Source organism: Lepidochelys kempii, chromosome 3 (assembly GCF_965140285.1).
Source record: "Lepidochelys kempii isolate rLepKem1 chromosome 3, rLepKem1.hap1, whole genome shotgun sequence".
NCBI lineage: Eukaryota > Metazoa > Chordata > Testudines > Cheloniidae > Lepidochelys > Lepidochelys kempii.
This window is the reverse complement of record NC_136382.1, coordinates 32,551,367-32,574,086: the sequence shown is the minus strand read 5'-3', so window position 1 is coordinate 32,574,086 and position 22,720 is coordinate 32,551,367. Positions and strand designations below refer to the sequence as shown.

The 22,720-nt window shown below is 41.2% G+C and overlaps 1 protein-coding gene across 3 annotated transcripts in view; it reads left to right on the top strand.

Moving 5' to 3' along the window:
• The window catches only part of ASAP2 (ArfGAP with SH3 domain, ankyrin repeat and PH domain 2), a 168,186-nt gene that overhangs the window by 79,728 nt on the left and 65,738 nt on the right, over positions 1-22,720 (top strand). For all 3 annotated transcript variants that reach the window (XM_073336056.2, XM_073336057.2, XM_073336058.1), the window contains 3 exons: positions 5,669-5,754; positions 9,373-9,448; positions 9,970-10,056. In XM_073336056.2, coding sequence (XP_073192157.1) covers positions 5,669-5,754; positions 9,373-9,448; positions 9,970-10,056 — 249 coding nt within the window. The remainder of the gene's footprint in view (positions 1-5,668; positions 5,755-9,372; positions 9,449-9,969; positions 10,057-22,720) is intronic.

The following is a 22,720-nucleotide window of genomic DNA, read 5'->3' as shown; positions in this document are numbered from 1 at the left end:
TATCAGAGGCTCGTTCACCTGCACATCCACCAATGTGATATATGCCATCATGTGCCAGCAATGCCCCTCTGCCATGTACATTGGTCAAACTGGACAGTCTCTACGTAAAAGAATAAATGGACACAAATCAGATGTCAAGAATTACAACATTCATAAACCAGTCGGAGAACACTTCAATCTCTCTGGTCACGCGATTACAGACATTAAAGTTGCGATATTACAACAAAAAAGCTTCAAAACCAGACTCCAGCGTGAGACTGTTGAATTGGAATTCATTTGCAAATTGGATACAATTAACTTAGGCTTGAATAGAGACTGGGAGTGGCTAAGTCTTTATGCAAGGTAACCTATTTCCCCTTGTTTTTTCCTCCTCCGCCCCCCCCCCCCCCCCCCCCCCCCCGACGTTCTTGTTAAACCCTGGATTTGTGCTGGAAATGGCCCAACTTGATTATCATACACATTGTAAGGAGAGTGATCACTTTAGATAAGCTATTAACAGCAGGAGAGTGGGGTTGGGGGAGGTATGTTTTCATGCTTTGTGTGTATAAAAAGATCTTCTACACTTTCCACAGTGTGCATCCGATGAAGTGAGCTGTAGCTCACGAAAGCTTATGCTTAAATAAATTGGTTAGTCTCTAAGGTGCCACAAGTACTCCTATTCTTAAAAAGGGAATTTGAGAAAAGATGGTTTCTGTGTTATGACAACTGTTGCATTCAAAGGAAACTTGAAGTTTATTATTGGACTCAGGATATTAAACCTTTTTAGTTTCATGTTACAGGGAGCCAGACTTTTTAAGACCTGCTTAGAAAACTGAGCCTCTTCTATTGAGACACTCTAGATCGGGGTGGCCAAAACCGACCCTCCGAGCTGCATATGACAATCTTCAGAAGTTTGAGAGCCTGGGCGCACCAGCCATGGCTCGAGGCTTCTGCCCCACGCGAGGCATCTGCCGGGGCTTGCCGCTTCAGCCGCGGCTTGGGGCTTCAGCACTACTCCTACTGAAGCCATAAGCCCTGGCAGGTGTGCCTCGTGGGTCTGAAGTTCTGAGACTCCCTTCCCCACTAGTCAGAAGCCCCTATCTCACCAACCTGCTGTAAGGCAGAGGTCCTGAGCTCCCCCTCCCCCAGTCTGGTAGGTGGAGAAGGAGGGGACATGGGGGACTCTGCGAGCCACACTTTAACTGTAAAAGAACTGCATGCGGCTTGTGAGCCACAGTTTGGCCACCGATGCTCGAGATTCTAGTGTTGGTTGGAGCTAATTGATTTCACATGCTGGTGTAACTCAGTAGCCACTGCACTGAATTGCTAACGTAAGGTTTTAATACCTGAGCCTGTGGTGATTCATTAGAAAAGCCCTGTATTCCTACACAAAGTCTAAGGGCTTGTGGCAAATTTCTGCATAGTAAAGCAGCTTTTTGCGCTCAAACTGCAGACATGTATGCACGGCCAAGCCACTTTGGGCGCAGAAACTCCTCCGTTGCTGCACTGCAAAAAAGCCACCTTGACGTAAGGCTATTTGTGCAGAGGCGCCAGGGCTCTGTTGCCAGTGTAGACACTTGATTACTTTCTGTGCTGTAATTGGCCTCTGGAGCTGTCCCATAATGCCTCAAGTGATCACTCAGCTCATTGTTTGGAACTTGGCTGCCCTGGAGATGTGCGCACCTCCCCTTTCAAAGCACCGTTTCTGACAGCCATTGCGTGCTTTGCTGATCTGCTCCGGGAAAACAAAGGAAACCATTATTGTGGAATGCTCTTGCTGCTGAACACCGAGGCAGAGGCGCGCGTGTGTGTGTGTGTGTGTGTATGTGTATGTGTGTGAGAGAGAGTGCTGTGCGGAGAGCCCAGGGAGGGAGGTGGGGGCTGATTTCGGGGTTTCTCCCTCCCCCTGCCTCAGAACTGGTTGCTTCCTGCTGCTGTCTGAACTTAAAAGATGGCATGCTGACATACTCTCTGTCCCCCAAAACACACATTCTCTCCCCCTCCATATACACACACACCCTGTCACACACACTCTCCCCTCTATCCACCACTTCAGTTGAAAAGCAGCTGGCAATGTAGTTAGGATGTCCATGGAACAATGGGATTGGGAAACCTGCATCATGTGATGCTGTGCCTGTCCCATGAGGCATTGCAAACCCTTCCCAAAGCAGCCTGCAGCCAGTTGCACAGTGGTATAGCTACCACAATGCACTGCTGTCTTTACCCTTGCAAGAAGTGCTAATGTGGATGCGATCCAGCGTCACAAGGCTGCTTGTGTTGACGTGTAACAGCAGTTTAATTCCAGCATTTTAATAAAAGTGATATAACTTGTGGCTCAAAAACTTTCCAGTGTAGACATATCCTCAGACTGAGTTTTTCATAGCTGGCAAAGGGATTTGGACCTCCATTCATTTAAAAAGGGAAATGGGTGTCCAAATCCTCTGGACAATTTTGAAAATCCCACTTGAAAAATTTGCTACTTTCCTCAGGCTCTCACCAGTTCTGTGTAGAAGAGGCTCAAATACTGTGAAGATGAGCACAGCATAAGAACCTGCTGTATAGGATAATGTTCCTGGTGTTGCTACAACAAGGAAAAATTTACGAAAAAAGGATAGTGTAGATGAGGTCAAGCTTGGGGCTTTTGAGCTTTGTTGAATCTCTTCACATCAAAAAAGCTGAACATATTTTGTATGAAGCTGGTTGGATGCTTTCATTCGTTCAGTGCTTCATTTGAACGAGCACAATAAAATGAACCACTGAAGGCTGTGCTTGAGTATTCAGTTATACAGAAAGGATTAAATATATTCCATAACCATATCCTGCAGACAAAAATGTTCCATTGTTCATGATCTTGAATAGTTAAGGAAGAAGAAATAAATTAAATAAACCTATACCACTTTGAAGCTTTCATTTTGCAAGATAAAACATATTCTCCAATTTTGGTATTTCAGTTGAATTTTAGTGATACTTCAAAAATTCCTACAGAATTTCTGCAGCCCTTATTGTAGCTTGTTTTCTTCGCTGAGCAATAAAATCCTTATTTATTTTCTGAAGTGAAGTACTGCATTTTGTGTGTGTGCATCTCTTGCTTCTCTTGAGTTCCTTTCTTCCCAGTCTGTGGTGTTTTCTTAAAAAAAAAAAAAAAAAAAAGAGAGAGAAGAAGCAGCTCAGCTGTTAGAAGAAGTGCTCTGTGTGGTTGTAAAACGTTCAGCATTGCCAGTTCTCACAAATTTATTATGGGTGACCTAATTTGACCCCTACTTTACAGAAGCTCATGATGATTTGAAAAGCTGCAGCCGTCACATGATTTTGGAGAAGCAAAATGAAAGAGATAACCCCTTCCCCTTCCTAAAATTTCTTACGGCTTACAGGAAGGTGCATTAAATTGCAAGCCCAGAGACCATGAGTTTTTGGTCCTAGCTCGTCCACTGAATGCAGTTGATATTTCTGTGCCCTTCTTAACCCTTATTTTGAGTCAAGGTTTCATAACTTGTGGGAATAACTATCATTTGCCGGTTTCTCAGAGAAGATAACTAAGAGCTTGCAAAAGGTCACTTCAGTCAGAGCTAGGAATAGAACGTAGCATTCTGCTATAATAGAGATTTGTCATCCCCTCTGCCACACACTTTCAGAAGGAACATGTCAGTTTAGGTGTTTGTGTTTAACCGTGTAGATCTGTGTTATACTATAGCTCCTAGATTACACATAAAGATTTATGACTACTACTGATACGTTTACGAATGGGGTTGCCTGTGGTCGGAGAGGATTGGGTTCAGTGACTCAGGCAGTCCCTACTAGTCCTATGTTCCTACTATTTTCATGTTAAGAGATCTAGGATCTTGACTTCAGTGGGGCCAGGATTTCACTTGTGATTCTTTAGCTCAAGAGGTAGCTCATGTTTTAACATCCAAAGATCCTGTGTTTCACCCCCACAGATGACCCAAACAGGGTTATTTTTATATTTGGCTATGCTGTCTGTAACCACTAGACCACAATCTGCTCCCAGAGCCAGGAATAGAAACCAAGAATTCTGATGGTGACCAGTGTTTTTCTGTTTTCTCTCAAACACTTGTGTACCCACTGTCAAAGTATATGTTGTGCTTCCCTGGAGGAGCTGATCGATATAAAGGAAAACAGTGTGCTTTCCCCTACTAGTTAATCCTGTAGCTGAGATGGATTTAAAGGCTATGGTGTCAAACCATGCTGATAACGTGGGGGTTGAGGAAAAATACATATATATTAATTTTAACATAAGGATCCTGGAATAATCACTAGAATGATTTTATGTTACAAAACATACTAGCACAACATCTAAATTCACTTTTGAATATTCATTTTACTATTGCATTTTTATTTGTATTTGGTTAATGAGAATTGTCCAGTTAAGAATAGGTACTACAGACTTAGTGTGTTTGTAAGCAAAGTGTGGGAGATTTTGCCTTTGTGTCCAGAGAGTGGAAGACCCTGCCTTCAGAAAGTTAGAATTTGATTAGTTAAATGTATCTTTCCAATAAGCTTGCCCTGGGGTATTGTTAATGTGATAGAACCTTTCACCTGTAGGTCACCAGTTTAAATCCTTCCCTACTTAGCAGAGATTAAAAGTTATTTTCATTTAATGGATGTTTGGTGGCCCCTCCATGAGGTGACTTTAGGGCAGTGGTTCTTAAACTTTTGTACCAGTGATCCCTTTCACATAGCAAGCCTCTGAGTGTGACCCTCCCCCCCACAATAAATTTAAATTTTTTTTTATATATTTAACACCATTATAAATGCTAGTGGCAAAGCAGGATTTGAAGTGGAGGCTGACAGGTCACGACCCCCCATGTAATAACTTTGGGACCCCCTGAGGGGTCCTGAACCCCTGTTTGAGAACCCCTGCTTTAGGGAGTCATAGTTTCAGCTTCCACATCAGACTCACCACCATCCTTTGCACTAAACTGTAAGCTCTTCAGGGCAGGGGACATCTCTTATTATATGTTTGTATTCTGCCCAGCACAATGGGCCCTGATTTTGGTTGAGTCTCTAGTAAGTGCTCCTCCCACAGGCTCCAACATCACCATGCTCACTATAACTTTGTGAGAGTTGGCAATGCTGAAATTGTCACACACACACACACTCTCTCTCTCTCTCTGCAGCTGGACAGGGGAATGCAAAAATCAGAAGACGGACCAAAAACCGCGTTCCCCCTTGCCCCCGATTTCATGAGTTGTGATTGGGGTTGGCAATACTGAAAATCCCTTCTGGCATTCGAACATGTTTATTGCCAGATACATCTGTCTTGGGCTTGCACCATGGCTGGCTTGACTGTGAATGCGAATCTAGTTGCCACTGTTTGGTTACAGGATGATTTCCTGAAGGCACTCTAGGCCTCCCTCATGCTTCTTGTGATCCTCTTTTAGTAGGCCTCAGGAGTTAAAGGGCAAGGATTTGAGTTAACTACAGACATGTATCCTAACTGGATATCAAGACTTGGCATTGATACCAGTTGTTTGAGGTTTGGTTGATGCCCTGAGGTGTCTCTTCCACATGGTCAGAGTTTTTTCAACTTTTCGAAATCTGCTGTGGTTGTTAAAGCTTGTTGAAATATAATTGAAAATAATATTAAAATTACCATTCCTATAAATCACAAAATATGAAAAAGTAATTGATATTTCATTATTTTTACTTCTGTTAACTACTGTTTTAACAGTACCTTCTGAAAGTCAATGAAATCAAGATTAAAAAAGGAGTTGACTTGCTTCAGAATCTGATCAAGTATTTTCATGCACAGTGCAAGTAAGTTCTATGTTTCTTTGTTTCAAAAGATTCTATAGTTACAATATTTTGCATTTTCATGGAAACTGGTAGCGGCAATAATGTTTCCAAAAATATTTTTCTGTCTTTAAAATAGATCTAAGACTCAGCTGAACACATTTCACTGCGGGCTTTTGACATACTGATTTGCTCTAATAGATCAGTTGCTCGTTTGTTGCTATATTACTTAATATGAAATGAGGTGTTAGATTGAGCTAATACTGTGGCATGTTGTCATCTGCACCACGTAATCACCACACGATCATTTGTCGTATTTAGTAATCTGTCCAGGGAAGGTTTCACAGTAGCAGCCGTGTTAGTCTATATTCGCAAAAAGAAAAGGAGTACTTGTGGCACCTTAGAGACTAACAAATTTATTTGAGCTTAAGCTTTCGTGAGCTACAGCTCGCTTCATCAGATGCATTCCTTAGCACCATAGTGTCCAGGAAGTGGATCTCCTGTGTGGACTGGTCCAGGCTGAGGTTGATGGTGGGATGGAAATTGTTGAAATCATGGTGGAATTCCTCAAGGGCTTCTTTTCCATGGATCTAGATGATGAAGATGTCATCAATGTAGCGCAAGCAGAGTAGGGTAATTAGGGGACGAGAGCTGAGGAAGCGTTGTTCTAAGTCAGACATAAAAATGTTGGCATATTGTGGGGCCATGCGGGTACCCATAGCAGTGCCGCTGATTTGAAGGTATACATTGTCTCCAAATGTGAAATAGTTATGGGTGAGGACAAAGTCACAAAGTTCAGCCACCAGGTTTGCCGTGATATTATCGGGGATACTGTTCCTGATGGCTTGTAGTCCATCTTTGTGTGGAATGTTGGTGTAGAGAGCTTCTACATCCATAGTGGCCAAGATGGTGTTTTTAAGAAGATCACCGATGGATTGTAGTTTCCTCAGGAAGTCAGTGGTGTCTCGAAGATAGCTGGGAGTGCTGGTAGCGTAGGGCCTGAGGAGGGAATCTGCATAGCCAGACAATCCTGCTGTCAGGGTGCCAATGCCTGAGATGATGGGGCGTCCAGGATTTCCAGGTTTATGGATCTTGGGTAGCAGACAGAATACCCCAGATCGGGGTTCCAGGGGTGTGTCTGTGTGGATTTGATCTTGTGCTTTTTCAGGGAGTTTTTTGAGCAAATGGTGTAGTTTCTTTTGGTAACCCTCTGTGGGATTAGAGGGTAATGGCTTGTAGAAAGTGGTGTTGGAGAGCTGCCGAGCAGCCTCTTGTTCATATTCCGACCTATTCATGATGATGACAGCACCTTCTTTGTCAGCCTTTTTAATTATGATGTCAGAGTTGTTTCTGAGGCTGTGGATGGCATTGTGTTCTGCACAGCTGAGGTTATGGGGCAAGTGATGCTGCTTTTCCACAATTTCAGCCCGTGCACGTCGGTGGAAGCACTCTATGTAGAAGTCCAGTCTGTTGTTTCAACCTTCAGGAGGAGTCCACCCAGAATCATTCTTTTTGTAGTGTTGGTAGGAAGGTCTCTGTGGGTTAGTATGTTGTTTAGAGGTGTGTTGGAAATATTCCTTGAGTTGGAGACGTCGAAAATAGGATTCTAGGTCACCACAGAACTGTATCATGTTCGTGGGGGTGGAGGGGCAGAAGGAGAGGCCCCGAGATAGGACAGATTCTTCTGCTGGGCTAAGAGTATAGTTGGATAGATTAACAATATTGCTGGGTGGATTAAGGGAACTGGTGTTGTGGCCCCTTGTGGCATGTCGTAGTTTAGATAGTTTGGTGTCCTTTTTCTTTTGTAGAGAAGCAAAGTGTGTGTTGTAAATGGCTTGTCTAGTTTTTGTAAAGTCCAGCCACGAGGAAGTTTGTGTGGAAGGTTGGTTTTTTATGAGAGTATCCATTTTTGAGAGCTCATTCTTAATCTTTCCCTGTTTGCTGTGGAGGATGTTGATCAGGTGGTTCCGCAGTTTCTTTGAGAGCTGTGGCACAAGCTGTCAGCATAGTCTGTGTGGTATGTAGATTGTAATGGATTTTTTACCTTCAGTCCTTTCGGTATGATGTCCATCTGTTTGCATTTGGAAAGGAAGAAGATGTCTGTCTGTATCTGTACGAGTTTTTTCATGAAGTTGATAGATTTCCACTCCATATGGCTAAATTCAGTGCCTTGCATAATGACAGGTTTCAGAGTAGCAGCTGTGTTATTCTGTATTCGCAAAAAGAAAAGGAGTACTTGTGGCACCTTAGAGACTAACAAATTTATTTGAGCATAAGCTCACATCCAATCACTGTAGGTCACGAAAGCTCATGCTCAAATAAATTGGTTAGTCTCTAAGGTGCCACAAGTACTCCTTTTCTTTTCGTCCATGGAACGGAGCGAGACAGATTGGCCTGCTGGCTTTGAAATCTTTCTGAGTGTATTTATCAATGAGCAAAGTCAGTTCTGTTCTCTCTAAAAATACATTGGGTAAGCAATAGCATAAAAGTGTGTTTAGAGAATGGCTTTACTTTATTTCTAGCTGAATGGAGAACTTCAATAATGAGAAACGCAGAAGCCTTCATTAGACTGCAGGATACTGGGACTTGTTTTACTCTATTTGTTTTGACAGATTGATAATATAGCAATAAACTCATTATTCTGAAGTGTGAATGACATTATCAACCTGTTTAGATCCATAAACATCCATCTTAAAAGAATACCATCAGGTTGTATAAAAGTAAATTTTCTTTGCTGTACTACTAGTAATACTCAAAAAATCACTTTCATTGTTGATAATCTTTATCATTCATCTATTTTATGCATTTCATTGAGCTTGGGCAATGAAAATAATTATTTTCCCATGTGGTTCGCAATGCTGCTATATTTGAGTTGCAAACACTGCAGAGTAATATTTAACGTAAACAAACTGTGTGTGTTTGCTGTATTTTTTAATCATGAAAATGTTGAAAATGTTAAGAATGTTTTTATTTAATTTAAAAAGTACTGGAATAGATAGGATAAGGGAACACGATCATAGTTATTTGAATTATCTACGCACCTGCATATTCAGGCCAAACATAGTTATCAAATGCTTGGCCATAAGTGATTGCGCGGGTCCCTTTGAGAAGCTGAGGAATCTTCCTTTTTATGGAAAGCTCCCATTAGATCCTGAGACATTGGACTTTAAAAGTCATGATGTTTTTATATGCAGAAGAACCATCAGTGTTCTAAAACTGGGGTGTGTGGGCAGTGGGGTGCCAGGGAAGAGACTGCATATTTTTAGTGAGAAAAAGGAAAACTTTTTGAGCAGGTTGCTTTTAAATTGATGTCAGGTTTTTTATTAAGCTGTTCAGAGAGCTGGAATGTTAGAATGAGTTTGCAAGAAGATGGATTAGTGGGCAGATAGGTGAATTGGTCGAAAGTGCATGAAATTAATGTATCTTGTGGTCTTGCAATTTGTTGCATTTTCATAATTTGTTGCATGGCTATCACCTCTGTGTATATGGAGTCTGTGTGTATATACATTTACCAGCTTCTACTGTGTCTCTTTCTTCAGTAAAGCGTTTTTAACAGAAAAGAATAAAATAGCTTGAGCATTTGAAATTAATTCCAACAATACTATTTCCTTTCTGAAAAAAAAATAATTTTTTTTTTTTAAGTTTCTTCCAGGATGGACTGAAAGCAGTTGAAAGTCTGAAGCCTTCAATTGAAACACTCTCAACTGATCTTCACACAGTAAGTAGCAGTCTGCTATATTGCGTCTTCAAATTTTGTGTTTATTAAAGAAATCTAATCTTTTTGATTCAGACTTATTGAGTAGAGCTTTGAGTAGATTATAAAACTATTGTTGTTGTTTGTATTGCTGTAGTGTGTAGATGTGCTAGTCACGGACCAGGACCATATTGTGGTAGGTACAGTACGAACATAGAACAAAAAGACAGTCTCTGTCACAAAGAAGTTACAGTCTAAGTACAAGACAAAAGTAGATGGAGACAGACACACAGGGGAGTACAAGTAAACAATGAGACAGTGTGAGACAGCATGGTAGGCAGTGGTTTCAGCACACCAGCAGCCAAATTGTTGTCAAGTTTTTTGTAGGCATATGGGTAAAGGAACTTATCATTTCTCTTTTGTATTTTGTTGATCATTTGTCAGGAAATCTGAACCAGTTAAGTAACAAGCCGTAAAGAACTGTGTTAATATAAATAGTAACACATTAACTTTTAACCTCTGTTGTGTCTGCATCTGTATTCTAGATTAAACAAGCACAGGATGAGGAAAGGAAACAACTAATACAGCTTAGAGATATTTTAAAATCAGCACTACAGGTTGAGCAGAAAGAGGTGAGCATATAAGGTGATTTAACTTTGAAATACCCATTGTAAATACAATTCTAATTTAATGTTAATATTTGAAGTACAAACAATTATTTATACCAGCAATATAAATCTATTCTTTGTCTTTGGTTAAGTTATTATCTTTGTCTTGATGCTGATGTTAAGTGCTTCTGACATCTTTTTTTAAAGGAAGGAATCCTTGCAGACTTTTAGTGAGGGTTTTTGCAAAAGGACTTCCCTTCTTGTCTCTTTCTAGTATTGTAAAATGCTTGAGTAGTTTGGGCAGTGCCGTGAACTGTAGATAAGTAGTTCTTTCTCAAACTGGGAACGAAAGTACTTTGATATCAATAAGACCCAGGCAGTAAAGAGCTTATCTGGTAAATGTAGTCTCAAATACCAGTAAGATTATTTTTAACTAACATAAATCCAACCCCCCAAATGCCTCATCTACAACAGTAACAATGGAGCTGGAAGTTCTGCTGCATTACCTCACCTCTCAAAGATGTCAGTATGTTGAGTCACTTAAACTATTCAATCAATTAAATTATTCATATGATTAGTACAAATTCAGTCCTCTGAGTTTCAACCAGGATTTCTCAGTTAGGCTCTAAACATATTGAGGGAGCTTCAGCCTGCAACCTATGGTTTGGACCCATGCCTCTGATTATAATCTATCCTGGAATATTGGGTTTACCACTAGGATGACCAGATGTCCCGATTTTATAGGGACAGTCCCGATATTTGGGGCTTTTTCTTATGTAGGCTCCTATTACCCCCCCACCCTCTGTCCTCATTTTTCACACTTGCTATCTGGTCAGCCTGTTTACCACTGGCTGAGATCATCATTGCTTTCCCTTGTTTAGACAAAGTGGCCTTTTCTTCTTTCAAATAGTTGTTGGATCTGTCACAGTTCAGGGCAACTGCACCTGTGTCCCCTCTCCATGGTCTACCAAAGGCACCCACTGTAGGCTCCTGGCTCCTCAGCCATCACCTCTCATGGGCAGAGACCTGGGTCTCTCCCCCTCCTGACCAAGGTTTTTCCAGGCTGCACACCTCCCTCCCTGCACTGTGATATTCCCTGCAAGCCAGACTGCCTAAGCAGGCCAGTGTCTGTACTTTAGTATGCCAGGCGTAATTGCCCCCAATTATAAGTTACCATGCAGCTCTTTCTAAGCAAGCACATTCCTTCTTTAAGTGAAAACATTACAGAGAAAATTAAAAACAATAAAGGAACCTACACATATGCTAAAAAGCTGAGCAAAGATCACCCCAGTTCCAGGCTCTGGAAGGTGTCGTCCCTGAAGAATTGAGGCTCCCTTGGCTGGACAGTCTTGTACATTTGCTGGATCAGAAAGGAGGCCCTAAATCCATTTAAACTCCACCTATTTATCCCAGAGTTCTTTCTTTTGTCTGTTGGTCTCTGGAGGATTCAGTTTGAACTAGTGTATGCAAGCGCACCCAGGAGAGTGCGTACAACCTGGCTGATTTGCCTTAATCAGCACCTACTGTTTTTAGTTCCTGAAGGAGCTGTAGCAGCCCTTCCCCATGGAATACAACACGATCATACATAAACCATTCATTTAAAACAATGGACCCCAAGGATACTTAAACTTAATTCAATAATGTCTCCCAAGGATATGCAGAAAATTACCCTATCTGTCACAGGGTCCATAAATAAAATGACAAGTATAGCACTTTTGCCTGTCTCAGCTTCTCTTTTGGGGAGAGATTATTGAGGAGGTTGTTGTGAAATAACTAGTATCTTCCTTGACCTCTTTCAATCTGGCTTTACATTTGGGCTTAGTACAGATGCTGTGCTGCTTCTGGTTCTAGTCATGGCTGAATGACTATTAATTAATCATTGGAACAGTTTGCCAAAGATTGTAGTAGATGTTCCATCACTGGCAATTTTTAAAATCAAGATTGGACATTTTCCGAAAAGATATGCTCTAGTTAAAACAGGAATTGATTTGGGGAAGTTGTATGGCCTGTGTTATGCAGGAAGTCGGACTAGATGATCAAAATGGTCCCTTTTGGCCTTAGAATCTATGAGTCATGCTTATAAACCATTCAGCAGTCTTGGATACTGTTGTCTGTGAGATACTACTGATATGCAAGGGTAGATGGTGTTGTTTGTATTGCTCAGCTCCTTGGAGAGCTCGAAGAAAGAAGTTTTGGGCAGTTTCTCATTTCTCTAGAGGGCTTTCCAATTTGGGGTTCTACAGTTTTATGCAATCATCTCTCATTTAAAGTATATCTGAGGCTGCCATTGGTGAAAAAGGTAAGACACTTTATGACACTGTAGTGTCTCATAGATGTAAGCTTCTTTTTCATTAGACACAGATGGGCTGGGTAACTCTACTTTCCACCCTTGGCCAAGGTAGAACTCTCTTGGCTAAGAGTTCACTGAAGCTCAGTCCAAACAAGAAAGATATTTATTAACTCTTTGAAGGGGCTATGTCTGCCTTTTGTTCTGAGGTCCTTCTGGATCCTTGCACTATGGCCGGGCTCCAACGTGGCTGTAGTAGTTGAATGCTTTTTTTCAACATCTGTCTGAAAGGCCTTCCTCATGAGTCAAGCATAGCCATTTTTACTTCCAAATCCACCACTATGTGTGCTATGCATTGTGCTGTTCTTTAAGACCACTTTGAAAACCTCAGCTAATGTGTAATGTACCTGCTTCCTTTACTATGTGGTGTCTGTTCTACTTGCGTGGTGCCCATTATACCTGTGTTCCATAGACAGGTTTGTTTCCAGGTGCAATTTCAGATGTCGACCTGCATGTATAAAATTCTACATGGTTTGGGTCCCTATATTAGCCTGATATTTGTGACCTACTGGAAGAGTCTTGCTAACAGTCCTCAGATTTAAGTTCTGGGGAGCTGAGGGCAAGTAGTCCGTTAGTGGAGACAGAGTACCTGGGCTCTGGAATTTGCTTCTCCTCTTGATCAGAGACTTTTGCCCTTTACTACGAATTGAAAAGACTTCAGTTTTAACTCAGGCTGTTGCTTGAGGAAGATGGCCTGAGCCAGGTTGAGTTTCAGTGCTATTCGGGAGGTGGTTTCTCTGAGTTTGTGTCTTTTTGTGCTTGTTAGTATTTGTATTAATGTGCCCAGAGCATGTGATGGAGCACATTGTTACAAACTGAAAAAAAGTAATACAAACTTGTATGTGCTTAGTAATAATAAGGCAGTGATACCAATACAGATTTTTTGGGACTGTGTTGTTAAGTATTTTGTCAGGTTTAAAAGTACACGTGTAAAAATAGCTTTAAAACAAAATGTTCTGCTAATTTCACAATGCATGATTCTTTTATTTTGCAAATTTGTGTTATGCATAGACATGCCCACTTTCCTGTAGAATATTAAAAGTGATATAATTATTTGAAAAACATTAAGAACTGGAAAACCAGTCCGTTTTGATAATAACTTACTGTACAACAAACTGTTGTTCAGTCTTGTTCATTACAATGTAATTTCTTATCCTGTAACCGATTTTTTTTTCCCTCCTAAAATGCATTTACCTTTTGTGACCGAAGTCTAGGAGAGTAAGTGTTTCAGTTTTTTATAAATAGTACGTTGCATGATTTCCATATGGATTTCAAGAAACTGCATTTTTCCTTGAAAAGTATTTGTTTTGTCTGTATGCAAAAGTTGTTTCCCTTTTCCTTGTGTTCTTTGAATTGCACAAAAAGATATTAGGTTTTTAATGGGGAAAGAAAATGTATTAGTGCAAATCAGATTTTAAAACTGACTATTCTTTCTTTTTGTTGGAAATCAAATCCGGTTGCTTGATTTGGCCTACATAAGAGGGGTGTTGTGTGTGTGTGTGTGTGTGTGTGTGTTTGTTTGTTTTTAACCCATTTCATGAATTAACTAATGGAAATGTTGTATATTGTCCCTATTATGTTTTTACGTACATTCACAGTGAACATCTGTTGTTGTGACTGGATGCATCATTTTCCCTTACATGCAACTTCCCAAAACTTGATCTGCAGCACAACTTCCTTTCAATTAGTCACTGAAAATGAATTCAGCTTGTATGTGCTCACTTTGCTTGGTAGTTTTATTTTTTTTTAAATGTTAAATGTGTTTTCAAATTGTAGAATACATATAAGTTCAGATATTAACCTTGAGGCACAATGACTTCTTGATTTCTCTTGACCTTGTTGACTCCTCTGCTTCTAAGGGGTTAACAATAAAACTAGCTTACAACAAGACTACAAAACAACTATAGGATTCTAGTGCATGGAAACCAGTAATTCATGTACTAGACTGATATAAAATTAGCATGGCACACATTAAATCAGTTAGGCTAACTGATAAGTCTCAAAATGTAGTTGTACATGGGGAATAATCAAGTGGGTGTGTTTCCAATGAGGTCCCAATGGTATCAGTACTTGGCCCTCTCTAATTAAGATCTTTATCAGTGACCTGGAAAGAAACATAAAATCATCACTGATAAATTTTGCCCATGACACAAAAAGTGAGGGAACGGTAAATAATGAAGAGGGCAGATAGATGGTACAGAGCAATTTAGAGTGTTTGGTGAACTGGGTGCAAGCAAACAATATCTAAGAACATACAGTGGAATGTAAGAACAGCCATCCTGGGTCAGACCAAAGGTCCATGTAGCCCAGTGTCCTGTCTTCCAATGGTGGCCAGGTGCTGCAGAGGGAATGAACAGAACTGGTAATCATCAAGTGATCCATCCCCTGTTGCCTATTCCTCACTTCTGGCAAACAGAGGGTAGGGTCACCATTCCTGACCATCCTGGCTAATAGCCATTGATGGACCTATCCTCCATGCATTTATCTAGTGTGTTTTTTTTGTTTTGTTTTGTTTTGTTTTTTTGAGCCTTGTCTTGGCCTTCACAGCATCCTCTGGGAAAGAGTTCCGCATGTTGTCTGTGCATTGTATGAAGAAATCCTTCCTTTTGTTTGTTTTAAACTTGCTGCCTATTAATTTCATTTGAGAACTTCTCGTTCTTGTGTTATGTGTTTTAATATGGCTAATAGTATATATCTAGGAACAAAGAATGTAGGCCATACTTACAGGATGGGAGACTCTATCCTGGTAAGCAGTGATTCTGAAAAAAATTTGGGGGTACTTGTGGTTAATCAGCTGAACATGAGCTCCCAGTGTGATGCTGTGGCCAAAACAATTAATGCAATCCTGGGATGTATAAATAGGAATCTTGAGTTGGAGTAGAGAGGTTACTTTACCTTTACATTTGGCACTGGTGTAACCACTGCTAAAATACTCTGTCCAGTTCTGGTGCACACAATTCAAGAAGGATGTTGATAAATAGGAGAGGGTTCAGAGAAGAGCCATGAGAAAGATTAAAGGATTAGAAAACTTGCCTTATAGACTCAAGGAGCTCAATCTATTTAGCATAACATAGAGAGGGTTAAGGGGGTGAATTGATTACAGACCATAAAGTATCTGCAAAGGGAATAAATGTTCAATAATGGGCTCTTCTGTATAGCAGAGAGAGGTTTAGTATGATCCAGTGGCCACAAGAATAGACAAATTCAGATGGGAAATAAGGTGTAAATTCTTAATGGTAAGAGTAACCATTGGAACAATTTACTAAGGGTTGTGGTGGATTCTCCATCATTGACAATTTTAAAATCAAGATTGGGTGGTTTTCTAAAAGTTATGTTCTAGGAATTATTGTGTTCTCTCTATGTTATAGAGGAGGTCAGACTAGACGGTCACAATGGTCCCTTCTGGCCTTGGAATCTATGAATTTATTACTATATATTCATTCACTTTTAAAAGGTTTGGTTTGAAGGTAACTGTAATACCGTATTTATTGAGTTCAGTAAGCTAAAGACCCCTCTCTAGTTCTCCTGGAATCTGGCCTATCTAGGCCAGTGCTAGGTAGGATAAATTGTTAATCTTCATTGATTATGGTAGCCATGCCATATGAAAATTCAGAGGGGCTGGCTGTAAGAGGTTCCTGCAGGCAGGGAAGCTTGAGGGATTCCTTGGAGAATATAGGGAATTATAGAAAAGAGGGTGTGGACTCTCAAAGGCTCCAGTGGGAGTGATGCTAGGAAACATGGAAAACATAGGGCTTTTGGAAAGCTGTGGGGAAGAGAAGAGCAGACCTTTGTGTTGTAGTCAGAAGTGAATGGAAGAGTCTAAATTGACTGACATATTTGATTCACAGGCAATGTGTATATATTGACAAAACTGGCTGAAACCCCACTGTCAGTCACTGCTGTAGAAGGGTCAGTTTGCTTGAGATAACAATGACCTTTCTTGGGTTTTTTTGGTGCATGGAGATGGATTGATAATATAAATGTAGTTAATCATCTCTTTCATATTAACACAGCATTGCTTTGTGCTTTTAAAAATAATCCCTTCTCAGGTCTCTTGAAATATAGATATAAGTTAAAAATAAAACTCTGCACTCACGATGCATAGCACTCACGATGCATAGCATAGCAGGCTAGTTGTAATTTGTGTTCTCCACAGATTATTTTCTGGTGGTATTGCATTCAGACAGCAGACGTGCTAGTAGACTTCTTAAATTGAAGATGGGATTATCCTAGCATGTTTCTCTCGTTGGCACAGAACAGTCCTACAGGACAGTGTTTTTACTGTTCCACTTACAAATAAAATGCCTGTCACTTGTTTGCTATGCTGTTCAGCTTGGTTTAGAAGAAAGTCTTTGTAACACTATAAATTACTTCCTGTAAAGTGTGGTTATGGTCAGAGAAGTGATTCACTGTAAATGTGTGGTAATAAAATGACTCACTTATTTCTGCACATATCTGCTCTTCAGAGCTGAAGGGGACAAGGTACAATTTCAGAGTCGTGAATGTTTTAAAAGGTCCTGATCTTTTTTGTGATAAAGGCCATATCTTTAAAAAAGACCTTATCCCCTTTTTAGATATGGCTTGTATCCTCTAGTGAACTCCCTGTTCCTCCCAGTGGTGGTCTACATTATGCCCTTCTGATGAGGTCACTGGGTCAGGTCCTGTAGTGCCATCTGTGATCAGTATCCCTGTACATCTGAATATGCAAAGCAGAGCTAAAAGAGTAGATCCTGTTGGGGTTCTGCATATGGAGAAAGCATTGTGAAACTGGCCAGAAAGATGCTAATTATATTGGTGATTTGTCATATGGAATCTAGTCCAGTAGGAACTAGACTGAGACCATGAACTTAGTTTCACAGGCCTCTGAACAACCATCAGATGGTAACAATTTTGGGCACTATGACTTGGACCACATTTTAACCTATTCTAACAAGCTCTGTGTCCCATCCCCTAGTCCTACTTTCCTAATGTTTTTAAAATAGTCTGTTAGTACTAATGCACATGTAGAAATATACATGATCTAAAGTGGCTTCTTCAGCTGAGGAAAGCAGTAAAGTTGTGTCATTGGGTTCCCAATTTAGCAAAACATAAAACTGGGTGTAAACAGATGAAAGGAATAGACAGTACTCCACAAAAAGAAGCAGCAAAATACTAAGTATGTGGAAACCCCAGTTACCTGTTGGTCTTGGAGGTCATCTGAAACCTTTTGATAATTGGGGGAAGGGGAGGTTGGACAACTGGGAGCTTTAGCTTCTGGGAGAGCTAAACCTCTTCAATGATGAAAATAAACTCCTTCAGAAAGAAAAGGAGTACTTGTGACACCTTAGAGACTAACAAATTTATTTGAGCATAAGCTTTTGTGAGCTACAGCTCACTTCATCAGATGCATTCAGTGGAAAATACAGTGAGGAGATTTATATACGCAGAGAGAGAGAGAGAACATGAAACAATGGGTGTTACCGTACACACTGTAATGAGAGTGATCACTTAAGGTGAGCTATTACCAGCAGGAGAGCGGGGGTGGGGAACCTTTTATAGTGATAATCAAGGTGGGCCATTTCCAGCAGTTGACAAGAACGTCTGAGGAACAGTGGGGGGTGGAATAAACATGGGGAAATAGTTTTACTTTGTGTGATGACCCATCCACTCCTTCTGCCCCTCCACCCCCACGAACATGATACAGTTCTGTGGTGACCTAGAATCCTATTTTCGACGTCTCCGACTCAAGGAATATTTCCAACACACCTCTGAACAACATATGAACCCACAGAGACCTTTCTGCCAAGACTACAAAAAAGAAGGATTCTGGGTGGACTCCTCCTGAAGGTTGAAACAACAGACTGGACTTCTACATAGAGTGCTTCCACCGACGTGCACTGGCTGAAATTGTGGAAAAGCAGCATCACTTGCCCCATAACCTCAGCTGTGCAGAACACAATGCCATCCACAGCCTCAGAAACAACTCTGACATCATAATTAAAAAGGCTGACAAAGGAGGTGCTGTCGTCATCATGAATAGGTCGGAATATGAACAAGAGGCTGCTAGGCACTCAAACACTACTTTCTACAAGCCATTACCGTCTGATCCCACAGAGGGTTACCAAAAGAAACTACACCATTTATTTGCTCAAGAAACTCCCTGAAAAAGCACAAGAACAAATCTGCACAGACACACCCCTGGAACCCCAACCAGGGGTATTCTGTCTGCTACCCAAGATCCATAAACCTGGAAATCCTGGACGCCCCATCATCTCAGGCATTGGCACCCTGACAGCAGGATTGTCTGGCTATGTAGACTCCCTCCTCAGGCCCTACGCTACCAGTACTCCCAGCTATCTTCGAGACACTACTGACTTCCTGAGGAAACTACAATCCATCGGTGATCTTCCTGAAAACACCATCCTGGCCACTGTGGATGTAGAAGCCCTCTACACCAACATTCCACACAAAGATGGACTACAAGCCGTCAAGATAACTATCCCCGATAATATCACGGCAAACCTGGTGACTGAACTTTGTGACTTTGTCCTAACCCATAACTATTTCACATTTGGGGACAATATATACCTTCAAATCAGCGGCACTGCTATGGGTACCCGCATGGCCCCACAGTATGCCAACATTTTTATGGCTGACTTAGAACAACGCTTCCTCAGCTCTCGTCCCCTAATACTCCTACTCTGCTTGCGCTACATTGATGACATCTTCATTACCTGGATCCATGGACAAGAAGCCCTTGAGGAATTCCATCATTATTTCAACAGTTTCCATCCCACCATCAACCTCAGCCTGGACCAGTCCACACAAGAGATTCACTTCCTGGACACTACGGTGCTAATAAGCTATGGTCACACAAACACCACCCCATACCGGAAACCTACTGACCACTATTCCTACCTACATGCCTCCAGCTTTCATCCAGACCACACCACACGATCCATTGTCTACAGCCAAGCCCTACGATACAACTGCATTTGCTCCAACCCCTCAGACAGAGACAAACACCTACATGATCTCTCTCAAGCATTCTTACAACTACAGTACCCACCTGCTGAAGTGAAGTAACAGATTGACAGAGCCAGAAGAGTACCCAGAAGTCACCTACTATAGGACAGACCCAACAAAGAAAATAACAGAACGCCAGTAGCCATCACCTTCAGCCCCCAACTAAAACCTCTCCAACGCATCATCAAGGATCTACAACCTATCCTGAAGGATGACCCATCACTCTCACACGTCTTGGGAGACAGGCCAGTCCTTGCTTACAGACGGCCCCCCAACCTCAAGCCAATACTCACCAGCAACCACACAACAGAACCACTAACCCAGGAACCTATCCTTGTAACAAAGCCCGTTGCCAACTGTGTCCACATATCTATTCAGGGGACACCATCATAGGGCCTAATTACATCAGCCACACTATCAGAGGCTCTTCACCTGCACATCTACTACCAGTGTGATATATGCCATCATGTGCCAGCAATGTCCCTCTGCCAAGTACATTGGCCAATCCGGACAGGCTCTGAGCAAAAGAATAAATGGACCCAAATCAGACGTCAAGAATTATAACATTAAAAAACCAGTCAGAGAACACTTCAGTCACTTGATTACAGACCAAAAAGTTGCAATTCTTCAACAAAAAGACTTCAAAAACAGACTCCAACGAGATACTGCTGAATTGGAATTAATTTGCAAACAGGATACAATTAACTTAGGCTTGAATAGAGACTGGGAGTGGATGGGTCATTACAAAGTAAAACTATTTCCCCGTGTTTATTCCACCCCCCCACTGTTCCTCAGACGTTCTTGTCAACTGCTGGAAATGGCCCACCTTGATTATCACTACAAAAGGTCGTCCCTCTCCCCCTCCCCCCCCGCTCTCCTGCTCGTAATATCTTACCTTAAGTGATCACTCTCGTTACAGTGTGTATGGTAACACCCATTGTTTCATGTTCTCTGTATATATAAATCTCCCCACTGTATTTTCCACTGAATGCATCCATCCGATGAAGTGAGCTGTAGGTCACGAAAGCTTATGCTCAGATAAATTTGTTAGTCTCCAAGGTGCCACAAGTACTCCTTTTTGCGAATACAGACTAACATGGCTGCTACTCTAAGCTCCTTCAGTGCCTCTAAACTTTTCAGGAGTAGCATTTCCACACTCAGGACGGGGCAGAGCGATGGGAGGGAAGTTGCAAGGCAGGTAGGAGGAACAATGAATGAGTCCTGAGCAAGGCAAAGAATGTAGAGCTGCCCACAGAGCTGGTTAAAGTCAGTGCCTTTCTCTTTTTATATACAATAGTTGAGTACAAAGATGACACTTAAATAATAGATTCTTAGTTTAAGAGAAGTAGCATGGGATATATTAACGCCACCACTCAGAGTGCATTATGGCACATTCAGTGTTAAACATCTAAAGATAAATACCAGTACGTGGATGACTTTGGATTATTATTTTTAAAATACACAAGAGATCCTTTAAAAAAAATTGCCGATAAGTCTGACAGTTGATGTATTTGTTCCTGGTCAAATATCAAAAAAGCAGTGCCAGAGTGAAGAGCTAATGTCTAAGGTACAGCTCGGATAGCTCAGAGACACACAGGGGCAGACGCATGTCTGCCGTCATTTGACAGCTGGGATACCTGGGTAGCTAGATATAGCTAGATATGTATACTAGTCTTTGATCACTGGTGGAAAAAAAAATTATCGGTGTGGGGAAAACCCATAACCCTGCTCCACTTTTATGCTTGGCAGTTGGATATGCCAAGACAAATAGTTCCCTGCATAAAATAGTCTGACATAAACCCATCTATACAAAAATAATCCTAATTAAAAAGAATAAAACTGTGATCTCCTCCTAAATTCATAATCTTTGGAGCACTGTATTTAATGTAATACACATTTAATACATTTGAGACATGCTATGTCACCTCTTTGGCAAATGTGGGGTTTATTAAATTAACAGGCTTATTTCTTAGATGTTCAGTTTATTCTTTTTAACAGGTTTATGCTTAAGTATTCTCAGAGATTGATTTAGGTGAGCTTCACTTCTCTATTTTCCCCCCCATGCTTTAATCCTCTACCATATATAACTGGGTGTGTATTGATTACTGTAATGGTAAACAGGAGGGCTTTTTTTAATGGATAGGCAAATCCATGCTGTAGGACTATTGTTGATATGGCATGAGCCAACCTCATTGCCACATATTTTTTCCTAAGGGGATTTAAAAAAAAAAAAAGTATGCTCCTTGCCATTTACAATGCCAGGATTCTACTTCGTTCAGGGCCGAAGGTCCAGAATCAACTAAAAATTCATTGTGGTTTGGTTAAAACAATTATTTTAAGAATTAGTTTTGCATATTTCTACTAATTGGGATACATGCCCTGGTGCTACTGAAATTGAGTTGCTACTGAAACTTCTAAAAAGCAAAAAGAAAAGGAGTACTTGTGGCACCTTAGAGACTAACCAATTTATTTGAGCATGAGCTTTCGTGAGCTACAGCTCACTTCATCGGATGCATGCCGTGGAAACTGCAGCAGACTTTATTTATACGCAGAGAATATGAAAAAATACCTCCTCCCACCCCACTGTCCTGCTGGTAATAGCTTATCTAAAGTGATCATCAGGTGGGCCATTTCCAGCACAAATCCAGGTTTTCTCACCCTCCACCCCCCCACACAAATTCACTCTCCTGCTGGTGATAGCCCATCCAAAGTGTCACTTTGGAGGGTGAGAAAACCTGGATTTGTGCTGGAAATGGCCCACCTGATGATCACTTTAGATAAGCTATTACCAGCAGGACAGTGGGATGGGAGGAGGTATTTTTTCATATTCTCTGTGTATAAATAAAGTCTGCTGCAGTTTCCACGGCATGCATCCGATGAAGTGAGCTGTAGCTCACGAAAGCTCATGCTCAAATAAATTGGTTAGTCTCTAAGGTGCCACAAGTACTCCTTTTCTTTTTGCGAATACAGACTAACACGGCTGTTACTCTGAAACCTGTTCTAAAAAGCAGTGCCTCTTTGGAATCATGCAGGTTGTGCTTTTTAAGTCCAGAAGTTCCTGATTTGTGAAAGGGCCACACCCCCAGTGGAGTCCCTTCTGAGCTCTAACAGTAGTTGGGGGGGAAGCCTCTTGAAACACGTTTCCAGTGGAATGTCAAGGTTTCTGTGGATCTGTGCTGTCTGGGCACCCAAGCTGGGCAATGTGGAACAGACTCCACGGGGGAACCTTTTTTCTCCTGTGAGCTTTTCCATGAGAAGGTGCAGTTGGGCCTACAGATAACCGTGTTCTTTGATGGTTTACACACAAGAATTTTTGCATAGGTTGGAAAGCCTGTT